The sequence below is a fragment of the Grampus griseus genome, assembly GCF_964374135.1.
Source record: "Grampus griseus genome assembly, chromosome: 2".
Classification (NCBI taxonomy): Eukaryota; Metazoa; Chordata; class Mammalia; order Artiodactyla; family Delphinidae; genus Grampus; species Grampus griseus.
Window position 1 is genome coordinate 145,415,420 of NC_139018.1, and position 16,052 is coordinate 145,431,471.

Below are 16,052 nucleotides of genomic sequence, written 5' to 3' on the forward strand. Positions count from 1 at the left end.
ATATAAGCTTACATGTTACTATTTACATTATATGCAAAATCTATTACAGCTTTAATTTATGAACAGAAATATACTGTTTTTTCTTCTTTTTCTTCTCTGTTCTCTTTGCATCATTTATTTGCATTTTTACTTGATCTTGTAATTTAGAAAAGAATGCTTGTGATGATTTTAAGGCTTTGTCTTTACCTTCATCCTGCAATTAAAAAAATACAAGTTCACGTTGTAAGATGTGCTTAAAGATGAAAAAAACCAAATGATTAGAACAGGGCATCAAAGTATAAATATGAAAAAGAACTAGACAAGAACACGAAAACTTACATCAGTTAGTGCAGAGATATTATATACATTTTAAGCTGCAACAATGGTCTCACAATGTCAGGTGACCGTGAGGACCCTGCATTAGAAAGCCGGCCAGTCCCCACGGCCTCTCCCGTCCCCTTCCCTCCGCAGGTGGGCAGCGGTGGCTGGCTCGGCTACTCCGCCACCCGGATCACCTAAAGCTTGCCATCCGCTCCCCTTGCCCCTGCAGCAGCTTTCCTGCGCCATCCTCACCTTTAACAGTGAAGCTCTGCCTGTCTTGGTTAGCTGCTTTAACTTCTCGGAAGCTACTGCTTTGGTGTATTTCCCTGCTCGGTCTGGGTTGCTCTTTTCAAGAAGTCTTCTCCGCTTTTCTTTCTCCTTTATTTTCAAATGCTTTTGATATTTCTTTTTCCTCCTTTCTCGTTTCTTGTCTGTAGCTGTTTTCTCAGCAGCTGTTTTTGTATCTCCAGCTTTATTTTTCTCCTATTGAAAAACAACCACAAACACACTCATTCATCTAAACTAACAACTCAGGAAATTAGAAGAGAAGCAACTCTATGGAATGTGGCTGATGGGCTGTACACCGATGGCCAAGCGAGAAGCAGAGCATCCCTGCCTACACTCTGAAGGGCTCTGGTCACTCAGCTTTCTAAGACCCAGGATGCGTTCTCTGACGGCGACAGTTCAGTCCCAACACTCCTTCACAAAGGCAGCCTGGAGAGCAGGGGTGTCAGGCTGTCCCTCCTGGAGAAGCATGGAGACCCCAGCCGGGGCTGCAGTCACCTGCCCGCAGCAGCCCAGCTCTGAGCTGCTGGCAGCCATGGGGGGCTGACGGCAGGAAACCTAGTTGGTGAGGGTCCATTTCCTCCCTTTTCTCTTCTGCTGCCAGCCCAGCCTAGCAGAGGTGGCAGAGGCTCTGAAGGGGTGAGTGTGGGTGGAGCAAAGCAAATGAGCACAAAAAAGGAGGGCCGTGCTGCCAGGTGCCAGGAGGCCGAGGCCTCGGCAGAAGCCACCATTACTGTGCAAGGCGAGAGCTCCCACGCTCACAAGGCAGGGACAGCCTGCATGTGGTATGTCCAACTCCTCCCAAGATCCAAATGCTATTACTGATAAGCATTACATGTATACAACACAAAGGGGGAAATGCTGATTAATATCAAAGGATTGCTAAATATATGCAGTTTGTTTTAAACCTAACACCGAAGCTAACAACCTCAAACTTCTAATATTCAAACTGAATTATAACAATATACTGATGTTGGATATTTACAATTAGCTTTTACAATATTTCTCAATCTGTATCTCACAATAATACCTGATTACAGAAGACTTGTATTTGAAGATTCTATATTATTAATGTGATTACACTTGGAAACTGCTGAGCTACGTTAGAATAAAGACTACAAGCTCAAGGAAAACGAGCTTAAATGGAGATCTGACTAGAAACGACCAACTTATAGACAGAGATTTGAAGCTTCAACACTGGCTTCTCACCTTGACTTCCTCTGGGGCCAGGAGGGCTGCATCGCTGACACTCACTGGGGCGACCTCCTCCATGGTGACGGCTGGCAGATTCGACACAACTTTAATCTCTGGGACAGGCTAGAAAAGAGACAACACACTTAACAGGAAGTCAGAAGTGGTCCTCACATAAAATATTTAAATTGTGAACCTACTGAAATACATAATACATACAATACTTCATGGAGATTATTTCTATACTTTTTCAGGACCTGTCTGCCATATTCAAACACACATTCTTTCATCTGTTAGTAAATCATTTCCACCTGTCATGTAGGTGTATATTCTCAAACAATCCTATCCACCGTTTAACAGAATCTATTGGTGTCTGTAAGTGTTATCTTGCCTTTGGGTATAGGAAAAAAGCTCACTATAAGAAATACACGGAAAACGCTGCAAGGAAAGGTGCTTATTGGAACAACATGTTCCAGCAACTAAAAACAGATGTTATAAAGAGAAATATGAAATGATACTAAGTTGTTTTGGAAAATGAAGACAGTACTGAAATAAACACAACCTACAAATTATAAAAACAGGAGGAAAGAATGCAACACTAACTGAAGGGCCATTTGTTTGTCCTTTAGTTTTTTTTTTTATTCTTGAAAGAACTGCCCAAGGGATTCAGAAGTTACAATGGTTGCACCCCACTCACGGTAGTAAAAGGGCAATGGTCATGGAAGACTTACACTACTGCTCTGTACACTAGTCCTGCCCATCTTGACGCAGGGACAACGGGGTCCGCAGTGGAGTAAAGGATGAAGTGGGAAAGAGTAGGTGTCCTGAGCGAACACGAGACTGAGCCCCAGGAGACAGGGCTCTGTCCCAAAGCACAGTGCTGTCCACCTCACCAGCTCATTTCCTATCACAGTCCTGCCCACGTTCCAGTTAACTAGGCAGATATGCACCCCAGGATCCTTCATAAGGAACAAAAACAAGCCCTGAAGACAACAGGGTCCTGGACTCTAAATAAGAGAAGAATGTCAGAGTGTGAAAGAAATCATCTCTTCCCCTGGACCGCTGTTCATTTATTTATTGGGAGCACTGTATTCCATTCTACAATTTAAAGAGAAATATACAGAAAATGGAGACAACCCAAAAAATAACAGAAACTGATGACTGGTTAACAGTCATGGAGATGACTTGTGAAATACCAACCTGAATATGAAAAAAGCAATATCAAGAGGAAGCTAGACCAGAAATGACATTTCTGACAAGGAAAAAAATAAGAAAGGCTTTTATACTGTGGCCCAAGATTCCAAGGGATGTCTGAGGACTTCCCCATAGCCGGCTCTAGGCTGGTGTGAAAACACAGCCGCAAAAAAAAAAAAACACAACTGTGGGCTTCCCTGGTGGTGCAGTGGTTGAGAGTCCACCTGCCGATGCAGGGGACATGCGTTCGTGCCCCGTTCCGGGAGGATCCCACGTGCCGCGGAGCGGCTGGGCCCGTGAGCCATGGCTGCTGAGCCTGCGCATCCGGAGCCTGTGCTCCACAATGGGAGAGGCCACAGCAGTGAGAGGCCCGCGTACCAGAAAAAAAAAAACAAAAAAACCCCACACAACTGTGGGGCTTGAAGATGAGTAGTGAGCAATGAACCATCCACCAATGAGTGCACCTGTGCCATGGGGCTATGAGGGAGAAGGGCAGAGACAGACGCGGGAAGAGGAGGTGTCAAACCTGAGACCCTACAGATGGAAGAGCCCGGAGGGAAGGAAGGAGACCAGGGTGGCCGGGGAGCAAACCACGGGGACCAGAGGGATGGGAAGGAGTCATGTCCCGCGGGGCCTTGTAAGCAGGGAAGGGATCGCATTCTCCACATGAGTAAGACCTTTCCACAGCAGGACCTGCTGGCCAAGAAGGTGGAGACATCCCTCTCCTCTCTTCACCTGCTCACTATACACGGTCAGACCAAGCACTCTGAGACTCTCAAGATGGGCCCCACCACCAAAAACGTACCATCATGTAAAGGACACCAAGATTAAACAAAAACAAAGAAGCAGGTGATGACCAAATACTCACATAGGAAAAGTTACCTGACCATCAAAGGATCGGAAAGGACCTCGGAGGTCACCACCTCCTCTGTACAGACAGAACGTTAGGCAATTTGCCTACATCACGAAGCCACTGAGGGGCAGACAGACTCAGGTCTGACTCTGGACTAGCCCTTGATGCTCGACATCCCACTTCCAGACAACACAAGTGACCCCCGGGGGCACCAGGCGAGCAAGTACCAGGAGGCTGGTGCAGCATGTTCTGCAGGCTCACAGAAGTTGGTGAGCAGGAGGGAGCTGCGGAGCAGATGGGCACTGAGCTGTCCGGGCGGGAGTCGCAGAGGCAGAGGGGGAACAGCACGCAGTGCGGAGAGCAAGGGCCCAGGAGTTAGGGCTCACCTCCCGCCCCGAAGCCTTGCTGTCCTCATCTGCAAAGTGGAAGGAGTAGTATCTGCCTCAGGTTCTGTGGGGTAAGAGTTAGTGGACATGACGGACCTAATCTGACAGGTGGCAGGTGCTCAATAACCGCCAGGTACAGACACCACACACGCTCCCAAGACCATCACACAAGCAACCAGAGACCAGACAAGGAAGAAGGGTGGGAACTGAGGAGACCCTGTGGCTAAGGTCAAGGGTCTGGCAGGGACCAGCAGGGTAGAGCCAGAACTGTCATGGGACCAGACACGAGCCTTCCTCATGGGAGGCCCTGCCTGTAATTTATGGGGAATTCCCGCAGGTTTGTATCCTGAAACCAAATAAAGCACGAGTCTCACAAAAGCTCAAAGAGGAATTACAATCACATCTGCTCTGTCTGTTCACTGAGATGTAAACACACTTACCGGCTTAGGGATGAAATGGAAGTTGGAGAGGGCATCCAATTTTAAGAAGAGGGAATCCATCATCTTCTGAATTTCTACGTGCTCTGGATTTTCTTCCTCTGCTGATTTTTGCTTAGGAAATAAGTTCAATGTTATCAGACTAAGCAGCGTCACAGGCATCATAGGACAAAACACTCAAGGCCGATAAGGGTATCACCAGTTTCTCGTCGCCAGGCTTCAGCTCCAAAGAAACATTCCAAGGCAAGATCGAAGTCACCAATACCAGGGCGGCACTAGCACCCACCCAAGAAGAAACATGACGTGCACTTGAGAAGCTGTCGCAACTGTATCACTAACATTTAGAATGTACAGTTTAGTTCCCTTGATGTTTACTTCCGTCAGTAACTAAACTACTCCCACTAGGATGGCTATTTAAAAAGAAACAAAACAGAAAATAAAAAGTATTGGCCAGGTTGTGGAAGGACCGGAACCCTTAGGCAGTGTGGTGGGAACGTAAGATGGTGCAGGCACAGTGGAAACGAGTCTGGCAGTGCCTCCAAAAGTTACACAGAGAATCACCATAGGAGCAGCAATTCCACTTTTAGGTACATGCCCAGGGGAATTAAAGCAGGTACTCAAACAAGTACATGGACACACATGTGCATAGCTGCATTATTCACGAAAGGCAGAAACAGCCCAAATGCTCATCAACCGGTGACTGGATCAGTAAATCGTGGTACACACACAACAGAATACTATTCAGCTATAAAAAAGGGGACAAATTACAGACACGTCACAATCCTGAAACATTAAGCTAAATAAAAGGCATCAGACACAAAAGGTCACAGGTTGTATGACTCCATTTACATGAAATATCTAGAGTAAGTAAATCCACAGGGAATGAATGCAGATTGGTGGCTGTCAGGGGAGGGGTGACGAAAATGTTTTTGAATTAGATACAGGTAGTGGTTGCACGACACCATGAATGCCCCTGAACTGCTCTCTTTAAAATGGTTAATTTGTTATGTGAATCTCAACTCAATTAAAAACAAGAAACAAAGCAAAAAACAAAACTAAGGAGTTAATGAAGATTTTGTAAAATTATCCAAATATTCATTTGGATTGCAGGGACAAACGTATATGTAATTTGTTAAAGATTTTTCTGATTAAATCACATTGGAAAAAATTGACAGCAGTTTTCATTCCACTAAGAAAAGGTAAATTTCACACTTCTCTTTCCCCATGCCCCAAATGCTATTCTAAGAAGCCAAAAGTTTTTGTTTGGTTACTTATTGATGAACCCATGAAAAACCACTATCACCACTACCACTCATCACTGGGAAGCAACTGGCTCTTTACCCCGGTTGCCCTAATGCCACAGCACACCCAGGTCTGTGTGTCCAGTGTCTGTCAGTGCCCCCTTCCAGCCATGCCCAAGCACATACTACTGCTTTTTACTCCTTAAACTTAACACCTGTTTTAAAATCCTAACCACGTCCTTTGCCCTCATCCCAGGTTGTACCTGTGAAACAATGCATCTGACATCCAGCATCTTCCTGACACACACAGATCTAAGGGTTAAGGTTCATTCACATGCTGTTTATCAGCACTCTGCTTATTACCTCCAGGGTAGCTGCTAAACTTCAGGAAATTCAGATCATCCTTCCTTGCCAGACTAACTCTTAATGGAATGAATGAGGCTAGGATTAGCCTAAATTGAGTCCACACTCAAAAACTTGTGAACTGGCTGCTGATGTCCAAGACAGAAACAAAATTAACATTTAAAGACCTGATACGAGCTACATAATTTCATTTTTACCTCTCATGGTTACCAAATACTTTCTGTATTTACTGAATCTCCTCATAGTAGCTGGATTTTCACTAAGCATTGACTGAGGTTGTACACATCTCCCTTCAACTACCACCTTGGGCGGCAAGGCAGCCGGGAAAAATTTTAATTCAAATCCTTCCAGTTCTTCAGCTTCACAGTGGCATTAGGGCCCTATCTGCTGTTGCTGCCTAAGTGGCATTAATTAACACAATCTGGATGGAATCTTAAATGCTCTTGCAGGATAAAAATGCCACTTCATCCCCAGGCACATACTGACCACATTCCCAGCAAATCAAATGTGAAGGAATAATTCCATTTGTCATATTGGGAATACAACATTTTTGGAAATATGACTTGGTCCTATTTAACTAAAAGTATTTTTTTAACACTCTAAGTAAAAAGAAACAACAACCAAAAACTCACCAGACCTAAATACATGAAGGAGTTCACAAATAATCTTATAAAATTTAACAACTTCTAAAGTACAAATGAGAAATGGTTTCTAAATTGTAGCATAATTGCTGAAAAGTTAATAATTAGCTGTGAAAGTATCAGGTGACCAATGAGTAACTGCAAAACAAATCCCCTCTGCCCCTGACACTTAGTGGGAACACTGCAGCCCCTCTATTCCTAGCATGCTCTGTCTCACACTAAACAAGGTGACCCCAAAGTTCAAGACTTAGGTATTTCACACATTTCGACGAGCAGGTAGAACCTGCAGAGGTGGCTCTCCACCTCTCCTCCCTGAATGACAACGCCTTCGCCTTAGCAGTGTCCTTACCTGGTTGAGTTTGATGTACTCCTGTTCATAAATTTCAGCAAGGCTCAACTTACTCTTCTCATGGTCCAGTGTTAAACGCTTTTTATACTCATATGCATCCTCTTTAGGTTTTTCTTTACGTACGACATCATCCCAAGCCTAAAATATGAAAGACACACAGAACACAAACTGACAGATAAAATCGGTAACTTCTTTCTAGGCTCCCTTAAGAATCTTCCTCTGGAGGGACTTCCCTGGTGGTGCAGTGGTTAAGAATCCGCCTGCCAGGACACAGGTTCGACCCCTGGTCAGGGAAGATCCCACATGCTGCGGATCAACTAAGCCCGTGTGCCACAACTACTGAGCCCACACTCTAGAGCCCGCAAGCCACAACTACTGAGCCCATGCGCCCAAACTACTGAAGCCCGCGGGCTTAGAGCCTGTGCTCCACAACAAGAGAAGCCACCGCAATGAAGAGTAGCCCCAGCTGGCTGCAACTAGAGAAAACCTGCGTGCAGCAACGAAGACCCAACACAGCCAAAAATAAATAAATAAATAATAAAATAAAATAAATTTTAAAAAAAAGAATCCGCCTGCCAATACAGGGGACATGGGTTCGATCCCTGGTCTGGGAAGAACCCACATGCCACAGAGCAACTAAGCCCGTGCGCCACAAGTACTGAAGCCCACACGCCTAGAGCCTGTGCTCCACAACAAGAGAAGCCACCACAGTGAGAAGCCCGTGTGCTGCAACAAAGACCCAATGCAGCCAAAAATAAATAAATTAATTTTTTTTTTAAAAAAGAATCCTCTGCTGGAATATTATCTTTCCAGAGTAAGCAAAAGCAAACTGCAGCAAAAAGGAAATCATTTTCACCATTTGAAATGACTACTCAAGTCACAGGAAGTATTATGCAGAAAGGGCATCACTCAAGTACCCTTTTTTGTTTTAAACACGTCTCTCTCCTGGTTACCAACTTGAACTCCACAATTCCTTATCGTGGTTTGCTCAACAGTTAAGACAAGAGTTTGCTTCATTTCAACTTTAAAGATTTTCTGCATATAGTACCCATCTTTCAAACCCTTCCTATTTTAAACAAACAAACACATGTTATAAAGCCATCTCGGGACTTCCGTTGTGGTCCAGTGGTTAAGACCCCTTGCCCCCAGTGCAGGGGGCCCGGGTTCGATCTCTGTTTAGGGAACTAGATCCTGCATGCCACAACTAAGACCCAATGCAGCCAAATAAATAAATAAATAGTAAAAAAAAAAAAAAAAAAAAGCCATCTCTTGGTGCACGTGTCATGTACCCAAGTTTTACTCTAAGTTTACAAAATAAGATCAAGTTTTAAACAAAAACTCTTTGGTCACCCCATTCTCCTCAGGCACGACACCCGTCTTTGTTGTGTGATGGCAGTGCCTCACACAACAAAGGGCAAGGACACTTCTGGTGTAGACTTAGGGCTTTTAAATGAAGAACTGATAGAACAAATATTCTATGAAAATAAAGTGTTATTCCTACTCCCAAAATATTCTTACATATTTCTAAACATTTCAGTGAATTTTGAATTAAGTTAAATTTCATTGTTACTGACCTGATCTTTTATCCTCTGCTTAATGATATCTTCTAGTTGAACAGTGGTTTCCTCTGTGATCACAGGTGCTAAAGGAAACAGGACATGTGCTCATTAGGTATATATAAACTAAGCAGTGGTTCGAAAAGGGTGGTCCTTGAACCGCAGCATCACCCCCATCTGGGAACGTGTTAGAAATGCGAATTCTTGGGCCCACCCCACACCTCCTAAATCAGAAAGTGAGGAAGAAAAAGGGATACCTCTGTGTGTTTTAACTAGCCTTTCTGATGCTCCCTGCAATTTGAGAACCACAAAACTACAAAATACATATGGTAGCAAATGCTAACACTTTTAACCCATGCACCTGGGGACTTGCCCCCTCTTTTCCATTCTCTAGCACTAAATAAAATAGAAATTCATTTTGACTTAACGGGTACAAGAAAGAATTCAATGAGATAATCAGGGTTCTGGCTGGAATCACAATTTAATCACTGGACAATGACAGCAGGCACTGTAAGCAGATCACTAGCAGGACTGATTATGGACTATACATTAGGCATCGCTAGTATAGTAGTAATTCTTGGGTGGATTAATGGTATTGTGGCTGTACAGGGGAATGTCTTAGTTCTTAGAAAAAAATAAAAGTACTCAGGACTAAAGTGTCATGATATTGGCTACTTACTTTCAAATGACTCGGGGAAAAAAGTGCACACACACAGTCACACACATAAATGGGGGGAGAAAGCCAAATATAGCCAAAACTTAACAACTGTTGAATCCAGCTGAATGGCATACATATGTCCACTGTACTATTTTTTCAACTTTTCTATATGTTTACAAGTTTTTAAAATAAAAAGTTTGGGGAAAAGAAATATTACTCCAAATCTATGAGAACCATAGAAAAGGCACAGACACGAACAGCTGCAGGAGCCCAGTGGCCACACGCACCCATACGGATGGCGTGGTCAAAGTGCAGGGTCTCTTCTAGGAGGCTGTTCTCAGGCCGCTTCTGTGCTGTCACTTCCCCTTGAAGTTGCCAAGGTTTCTTTTCCAACAACTGTTTTTCCAAAGATGCAATTTTTTCATTCATCTAAGAGACAAAAAGAGTTACTACGTGTTTAGGGAAGAAAACTAGACTTACAGTTGAGTAAAAGCAACTAATATTTTTAATAGTGGGAGAGCAAGAAAGGTACTGTTCCTGAACACAATTCTGTTTTGTCCTTGCCATCTTTTAATGATGCCAGTAGTGACCTCCTATTCCCGTCCCCTGCGGTGGGATGAGGAGAGGTGGATGACCTCTTTCCCCCACTGATTTGGAATGCCATGTTTATAATTTACTTACTTCTCCCAGCAGCATTTGGGTATATTTCTGGGCTCTGTTCTAGTCAAACGACCTATTTATTCACAAGCCACTATCAATTTTAATTATTAGAGCATTCCAAGACTAAGTAATTTTTTATTAGAACATCAATATTTGATGGAGCCTGACCCTCCTGACTCCACACCCACAATCCAAATTATGTCTTACTTCTGAAAAGGTGGCATCTATAATGACCTCACAGTGTATAAAATGCCAGCCTTTTCAGCTACCTTACTGAATTATTGTTCCTAATAGCTTTTCAATTCATCTGCTTGGTTTTTCTAGTATTCTCTGCAAATATTAATGCTTTCACTTCAGTTTTTCTCACCTCTTATCATTTTCTTTTGTAGCTGTCCTGGCTAAATAACACTTCTACAAGAATCTTAAGTAACAGTGGAAATAGTAATAGTGGTAGTGGGAATAGTCTTATTCTTGATTTTAAAGGGATGTTTCTAGAATTCTACCATTAAGCATGATGGCATCTTTTGGCTAGATGTGTTTGTATTTCACTGGAAGTTAGAAAAAAAAATTAGGAATGGATATTGAATTTTATTAAATGTCATTTTTGACATATACGGAGGTGACCATATGGTTTTTCTCCTTAACCTGTTCTCCTAACAAGTATTAAATTAATAGATTCCCTAATCCTGAATCAAGAGGATGAGGCCCACTTGGTTGTGGCAGCATTATTCTTTCATTGAGCTATTTTGGATTTTTGCATCAATATTCATAAGTGAGACTGTGTGTGTTTTAATGTTACCTTTATCAGGTTTGGGTATTCATGTTACAATAGCTTCACAAGAAAAGTTTGGAAGCTTTACTCTTTATATGTAGGAACTGATCAAACAGCACTAAATTATCTACTTCTTGAAGGTTTGATATAATTCCCCAGTAAAACTAAACCTGCTTCTCTTTTTTTTTTTTTTTGCAGGGGTGTGGGGAGGGAAGGACACTAACTCAAGAACAAAGTTCATATTTTCTTTCCATTTTTTTTTTCTTAAGACTTTTTCTTCTGGGAACAATCTGACCATCATGTGTTTAACTCAGATTCTCTTTTTTTCTTGGCTGCACCATGCAGCATGTGGGATCTTAGTTCCCCAACCAGGGATCAAACCTGCAACCCCTGCAGTGGAACTGTGGAGTCTTAACTGCTGGACCACCACGGAAGTCCCCCCAGATTCTCTTTTTAAAATGATTCTTTTGATATCCTTGGTATCTTTGGTTATTTGCCTAGTCTCACTTCGAACTGTGTGATCTAATTTTAAGATAGTTAAATGATAAAAGCCAAATATTTGGAGTCAGGCTGTACCTATTATTTTCAAATAACACTTTGTTTGTCTCAAATTGTCACAAGGAAATAATTTTTATCGACTCTGGAAGATGTGTTTGAGATGGTATTAGTTAAAATTCTGGCTACCTGGCAACTCGCAGAAGCCATCTGAGATAGGCAGTATCCTTAAAAGCAGGTGAACCAGTTACCAGGAGAGGCTCACAGGACAGCTAGTTAGGAAAAACATGCCCCAGGTATAAAGACAGCACGGAGAAAGAAAAGAAACAAGTTTTACAGACGGGCCCCAGATTGAAAGCCATAGCTTGGGAAAGGCAGCATTGATTTTTGCAAATTAGTTGCTTCCCCTTCCCACATCTCTATACAGGGTGCTACAGAAAGCGGCTGCAAGTTGTTTTTTTTTTTTAAGGACAGTTAAGTGTTCCACCAAAAAAACACAAAAAACAAAACAGGGTAGATTAGTTAGTAGTCTGTGATTTCCACAGTCATGTCAAGCATATGAAAAAATCCCTTAAAATTCCTAATTATTACCTTTTCCTGTCTTATTTCAAAAGAGGATTTGACTTCATCAGAGTCTTTCTGTACATTTAAGACATTTGTATCTTCAGTTTCCTCATCATCTGGCAAAGCAAAGGTCACTCTTTTCAAGGTTTCTTTGTGTTGTTTACTGTCTCCACTTTCTTCAAGGTCATTATCTTCATCCCTGTAAGACCAAAACACTTATGAAAGGAAACACACCACTTTCTGTTAGAAAAACAAAAAGAAACAAACTTAGTAATTTAAGTTCTTCTTTTGTAGACTTAATGCAATTAAATATTCAGAACTTCTATAGTCATTCAGTTACTAAGGAACAGAAGGAATTATTTAGGTGAAACAGAACGAAGTGTCCAATATATAGAAAACAAATTTTTCATCAATCTATAATACAAACTTATCTCACCAAAGTAACAACAGGGCATTTTTACTGACACAAAAAAACAAATCAGAGCTCCTGGTAAGAAGGGTTTGCATGCTACTGCCAGTGACGCTTAACTGCACTAGATCATCTCTGACGTCCCTTCAAATTTGGAGACTTTCCTCTGGCTATTCTGAGGTTCTCTGATCTTAGAGAATCTACTCTCTGATCTTAGAGAATCCCAATTCTTAGGACAATCACAGCTGACAACCAGGAGTACACAAATAGGATGGGGTACCTCCAGCTTACAGTGTAAAGGATTCAAAATACTCACATCTCAGAAAAGCTTTCTTCTCCTTCTTCAGCAATTTCTTCCTCTTCACTTGAAGCCAGTTCATCACCATCATCATGGACACTTGCTATGTCTCCATCACTTTCAACTGGATCAAAGAAATCTTTGTATTTCAGGTTTCTGGAACTTTTACCTGACTAAAACATAAATACTTTTAAGACCTTAAATCAAGAATAGAAAAATACATTAAATCATGCATAAATGTGTATGCATACTGTACAGGGGAAATTGGCAACTAAAAACACTACCATAAACCGTAAGAAAGAACTATTAGACCACAACAAACTGAATGGCAGTATAGATTGATTTATGACTGACTAGATAGAGCACGATATTCTTTTCTCTAAATCTTCTAACTACAATTATTTCCAAAATATCCCTGCCTAAATAAAGTATACAAATGCCTTCCTTTCACTCTTATTTCTAGTGTTTGATGAAAATCCATGTTTGAGGGAAAATTCTGAATCTCTCTAACATGTGTGACTGTGGTTCTGAAGCTACAAAACAAGTGTTCTGTGATAAGGAGACAATGGCTCTGGTTTAATTTTTCCAGTCTTTCTTTTTCAACTGATCTAAATATTTCACTTAAGCCCTGGTGAGTTTTGAAGTATTTTAAACCTCTTCTGGAGAAACAGAACCCCATCTAATTTGAGGAGGCAGAAAGAATGCTCTGTCCTCTCCCAAAACTTTACCTTAAGATCCTGACTTCCAAACAGTCCTCCGTCTTCATCGGAATCGACATCTTCAAAAAAATCAATATCCTCCTCATCTTCATCACCTTTTTGTTCCTCTTCCTTTTCTATGTTTTCTAAAAAGCTCTCCATTTCAGACAGTTTGAAGAATTTATCATCTACTACGGACTTTTCTGTTGGTTTCCTAGGCACTTTGTTTTGCACCTTGCTCTGCTGTTCCAATTTGCTGATATCAAAGTCAAGATCAGAGTCCTCATCACTGAAATCTGGGCTTTTCCTCAGATCCAATTTGCTTGAGTTTATAGCTCTCTCATCCTCTTCAGGATCATCACCACTCAGGTCTGACACTTTCTCTTCCTCCTCTTCCAAATCTTGTTCTAGGTCCTCCTCACCACCGGCCTCCATCTCTGAGGCATCCTCTTCACACTCCTGCACCTCATTCTCTGAGAGAAGACTGATGTCCTCATCTTTAATGGCTTCACTAACTGCATTCTGGAAGTACTGTAAAATTGGTTCATTCTGCAATTCCAGTTGTTGCCAAATCTGCTCATCATCAAAGTTATTTATCATCAGTCTCTGTAAAGGACTTCCACGTTTCCTGTCATTCTCCAGTATTTTATTAAAGTCATAAAGTACTTTTGTTAAAGAAGTAAACTTTGATGCCAGTTCATCTTGAATGCTATTAAGGGGACAGGGAGGAGTTAAATTAGATTTATAATTATAGGTAACAATTTCACAGCACTCAGAATTTTTTTAAAAAGCCCAACTCTTGGGCAAAATCAAATTTTAAAAAAACTGAAGTATGGCTGATTTACAATATTATATTAGTTTCAGTGATTACTTATTATACTCCATTAAAAGTTATTTCAAGATAATGGCCAAGACAATTCCATTGCTATACAATATATTCTTGTTGCTTATCTATTTTATGCATAGTGGTTGGTATTTCTGAATCCCACACCCCTAACTTGCTCCCCCGCACAACTGGTAACTACCATTTTGTTTTCTATATCTGTGAGTCTGTTTCTGTTCTGCTATATAAATTCATTTGTATTACTTTTTAGATCCCACATGTAAGTGATAACACACAGTATTTGTCTTCCTCTGTCTGTCTGACTGACTTCACCAAGCATAATATTCTCTAGGTCCATCCACGTTGCTGCACATGAAATGTCAATTTTAAGTATGTATAGATTCTGGCCCCCAACAGTGTATTATCTTGCCAAAGAACCACATTAGTATATAAAAGGTGTCAACCAAGTATCTGTGAATCTGCTATCTGGATTTCAGACAGGAAAACCGTGCCAGATCTATTTGCCTAAAGATAGAGAGTGAATCTTAACCTTAAATTCTCAACTCTGCTAGATTACAGGCCACTCCATTCAGTCAGCCCATAGTCAACACTTGCTTTGGTAAGAAGGGTCAGAGAATACCTCTCTGAGGATGTGACATCTGAGATGATACCTATTTATAAGGAGACAGTCTTACAAAGCTGTGAAAACATGTACTCCAGGCAGAAGAAACAGCAAGAACAAATTTCCTAAGAGAAACGCACTAGGTGAGTTTGAGGAGCAGAAAAATGATTTAAATTTATGCTTTGGAAAGAAGCCTGTCGAGGAGAAGGAATGAAATTAGTGTGATCAGGAGGCTGATGCAGGCATCCGGGCAAAGGATGCAGAACTGCGCTGGGATTACAGTTGTGAATACGGTGAGAAATAATCAAATTCAGGATAGTATAGTTCCGAGAACTGACAGGATTTGCTAATAACTGGATGTAGAATTGAGAAAAAGGGAGACATCAAGGAAGTAGCTTAGTTTCGTGTCTGAAGGACTGGAAAGACAGAGGTGCTGCTCACTGTGACAAGGAAGGCAGGTGGCGAGCATGGGGAAAGGATCTCAGGGAGGGCAGAGGACAGGGAGCAAACAGAACCAACAGTTCATTTTGGATATACTAAATCTGCGATGCTTAGAGTGTATGGCTGTAGTTTCTGTGAGCCTCAAGGTCGGGTTTCAAATATAAATCTGAGAGCCATAATTTCCTAGATCTTTTCACAGTCTTTGAACAAAATACCACAAGCTCGTGCTGGGGAGACGAAAAACAGCCTTAACTCTCGAGAAGCTCAAGTCGTGGGGTAGATAGATAAGCGACAAGTTAATACTTTCAATTAAGTCTGATGAGTAAGTAAGCACTGGGTGCTCTGGGAGCACATGGAGAAAAGCAATCCACCCGGTGCGTATGGCGGGGGCGGGGGGCGGTGCGGCAACTGAGGCCTCGAAACAGTAATAACCCAGTTAGTTTGATTTCAACAGCACACGACTGGGAGATCCACACTACACAGCTCTTAACCATCTAAAAAAGTATGATAGGCTAGGGGAGCGTAAACTACCTGAAATCTGAGGAAAAGGGAGCTCCCCTTCCCTTTGCCTTCCCCCTACTCTGGAACTTGCCGGGGGTCCGCAGCCCGCGCCCATGCGAGTCCTGAGCTGCACCAGAGCCCGGGCTCCGAGCACTTACGTGAGGAAGCATTCCGGGCGGTCGGTGGCTTTACCGACCTCCCTCAGGCACCGCTCCAGGGTCCGCCGACGCCACACCCGCGGAGCCATGGCTGACTGCCGCTCCGAACACAGCGCCGCATGCACAGGAGGACAGCCGCCCGGAAACCACGCCACAA

The 16,052-nt window shown here is 42.3% G+C and overlaps 1 protein-coding gene across 1 annotated transcript; it reads right to left on the minus strand.

The window, feature by feature from the left end:
• Positions 1–16,024, minus strand: MPHOSPH10 (M-phase phosphoprotein 10). Its single transcript, XM_082649049.1, has 11 exons — positions 15,896–16,024; positions 13,381–14,059; positions 12,671–12,825; positions 11,973–12,144; positions 9,742–9,883; positions 8,815–8,882; positions 7,241–7,378; positions 4,650–4,760; positions 1,795–1,902; positions 553–783; positions 1–193 (listed from the first exon to the last, which is right to left on the minus strand). Exons 1-11 carry the CDS (start codon positions 15,982–15,984, stop codon positions 44–46), a joined length of 2,043 nt encoding a protein of 680 aa, XP_082505175.1. The 5' UTR covers positions 15,985–16,024; the 3' UTR covers positions 1–43.
• Positions 16,025–16,052: the final 28 nt, after the last annotated feature.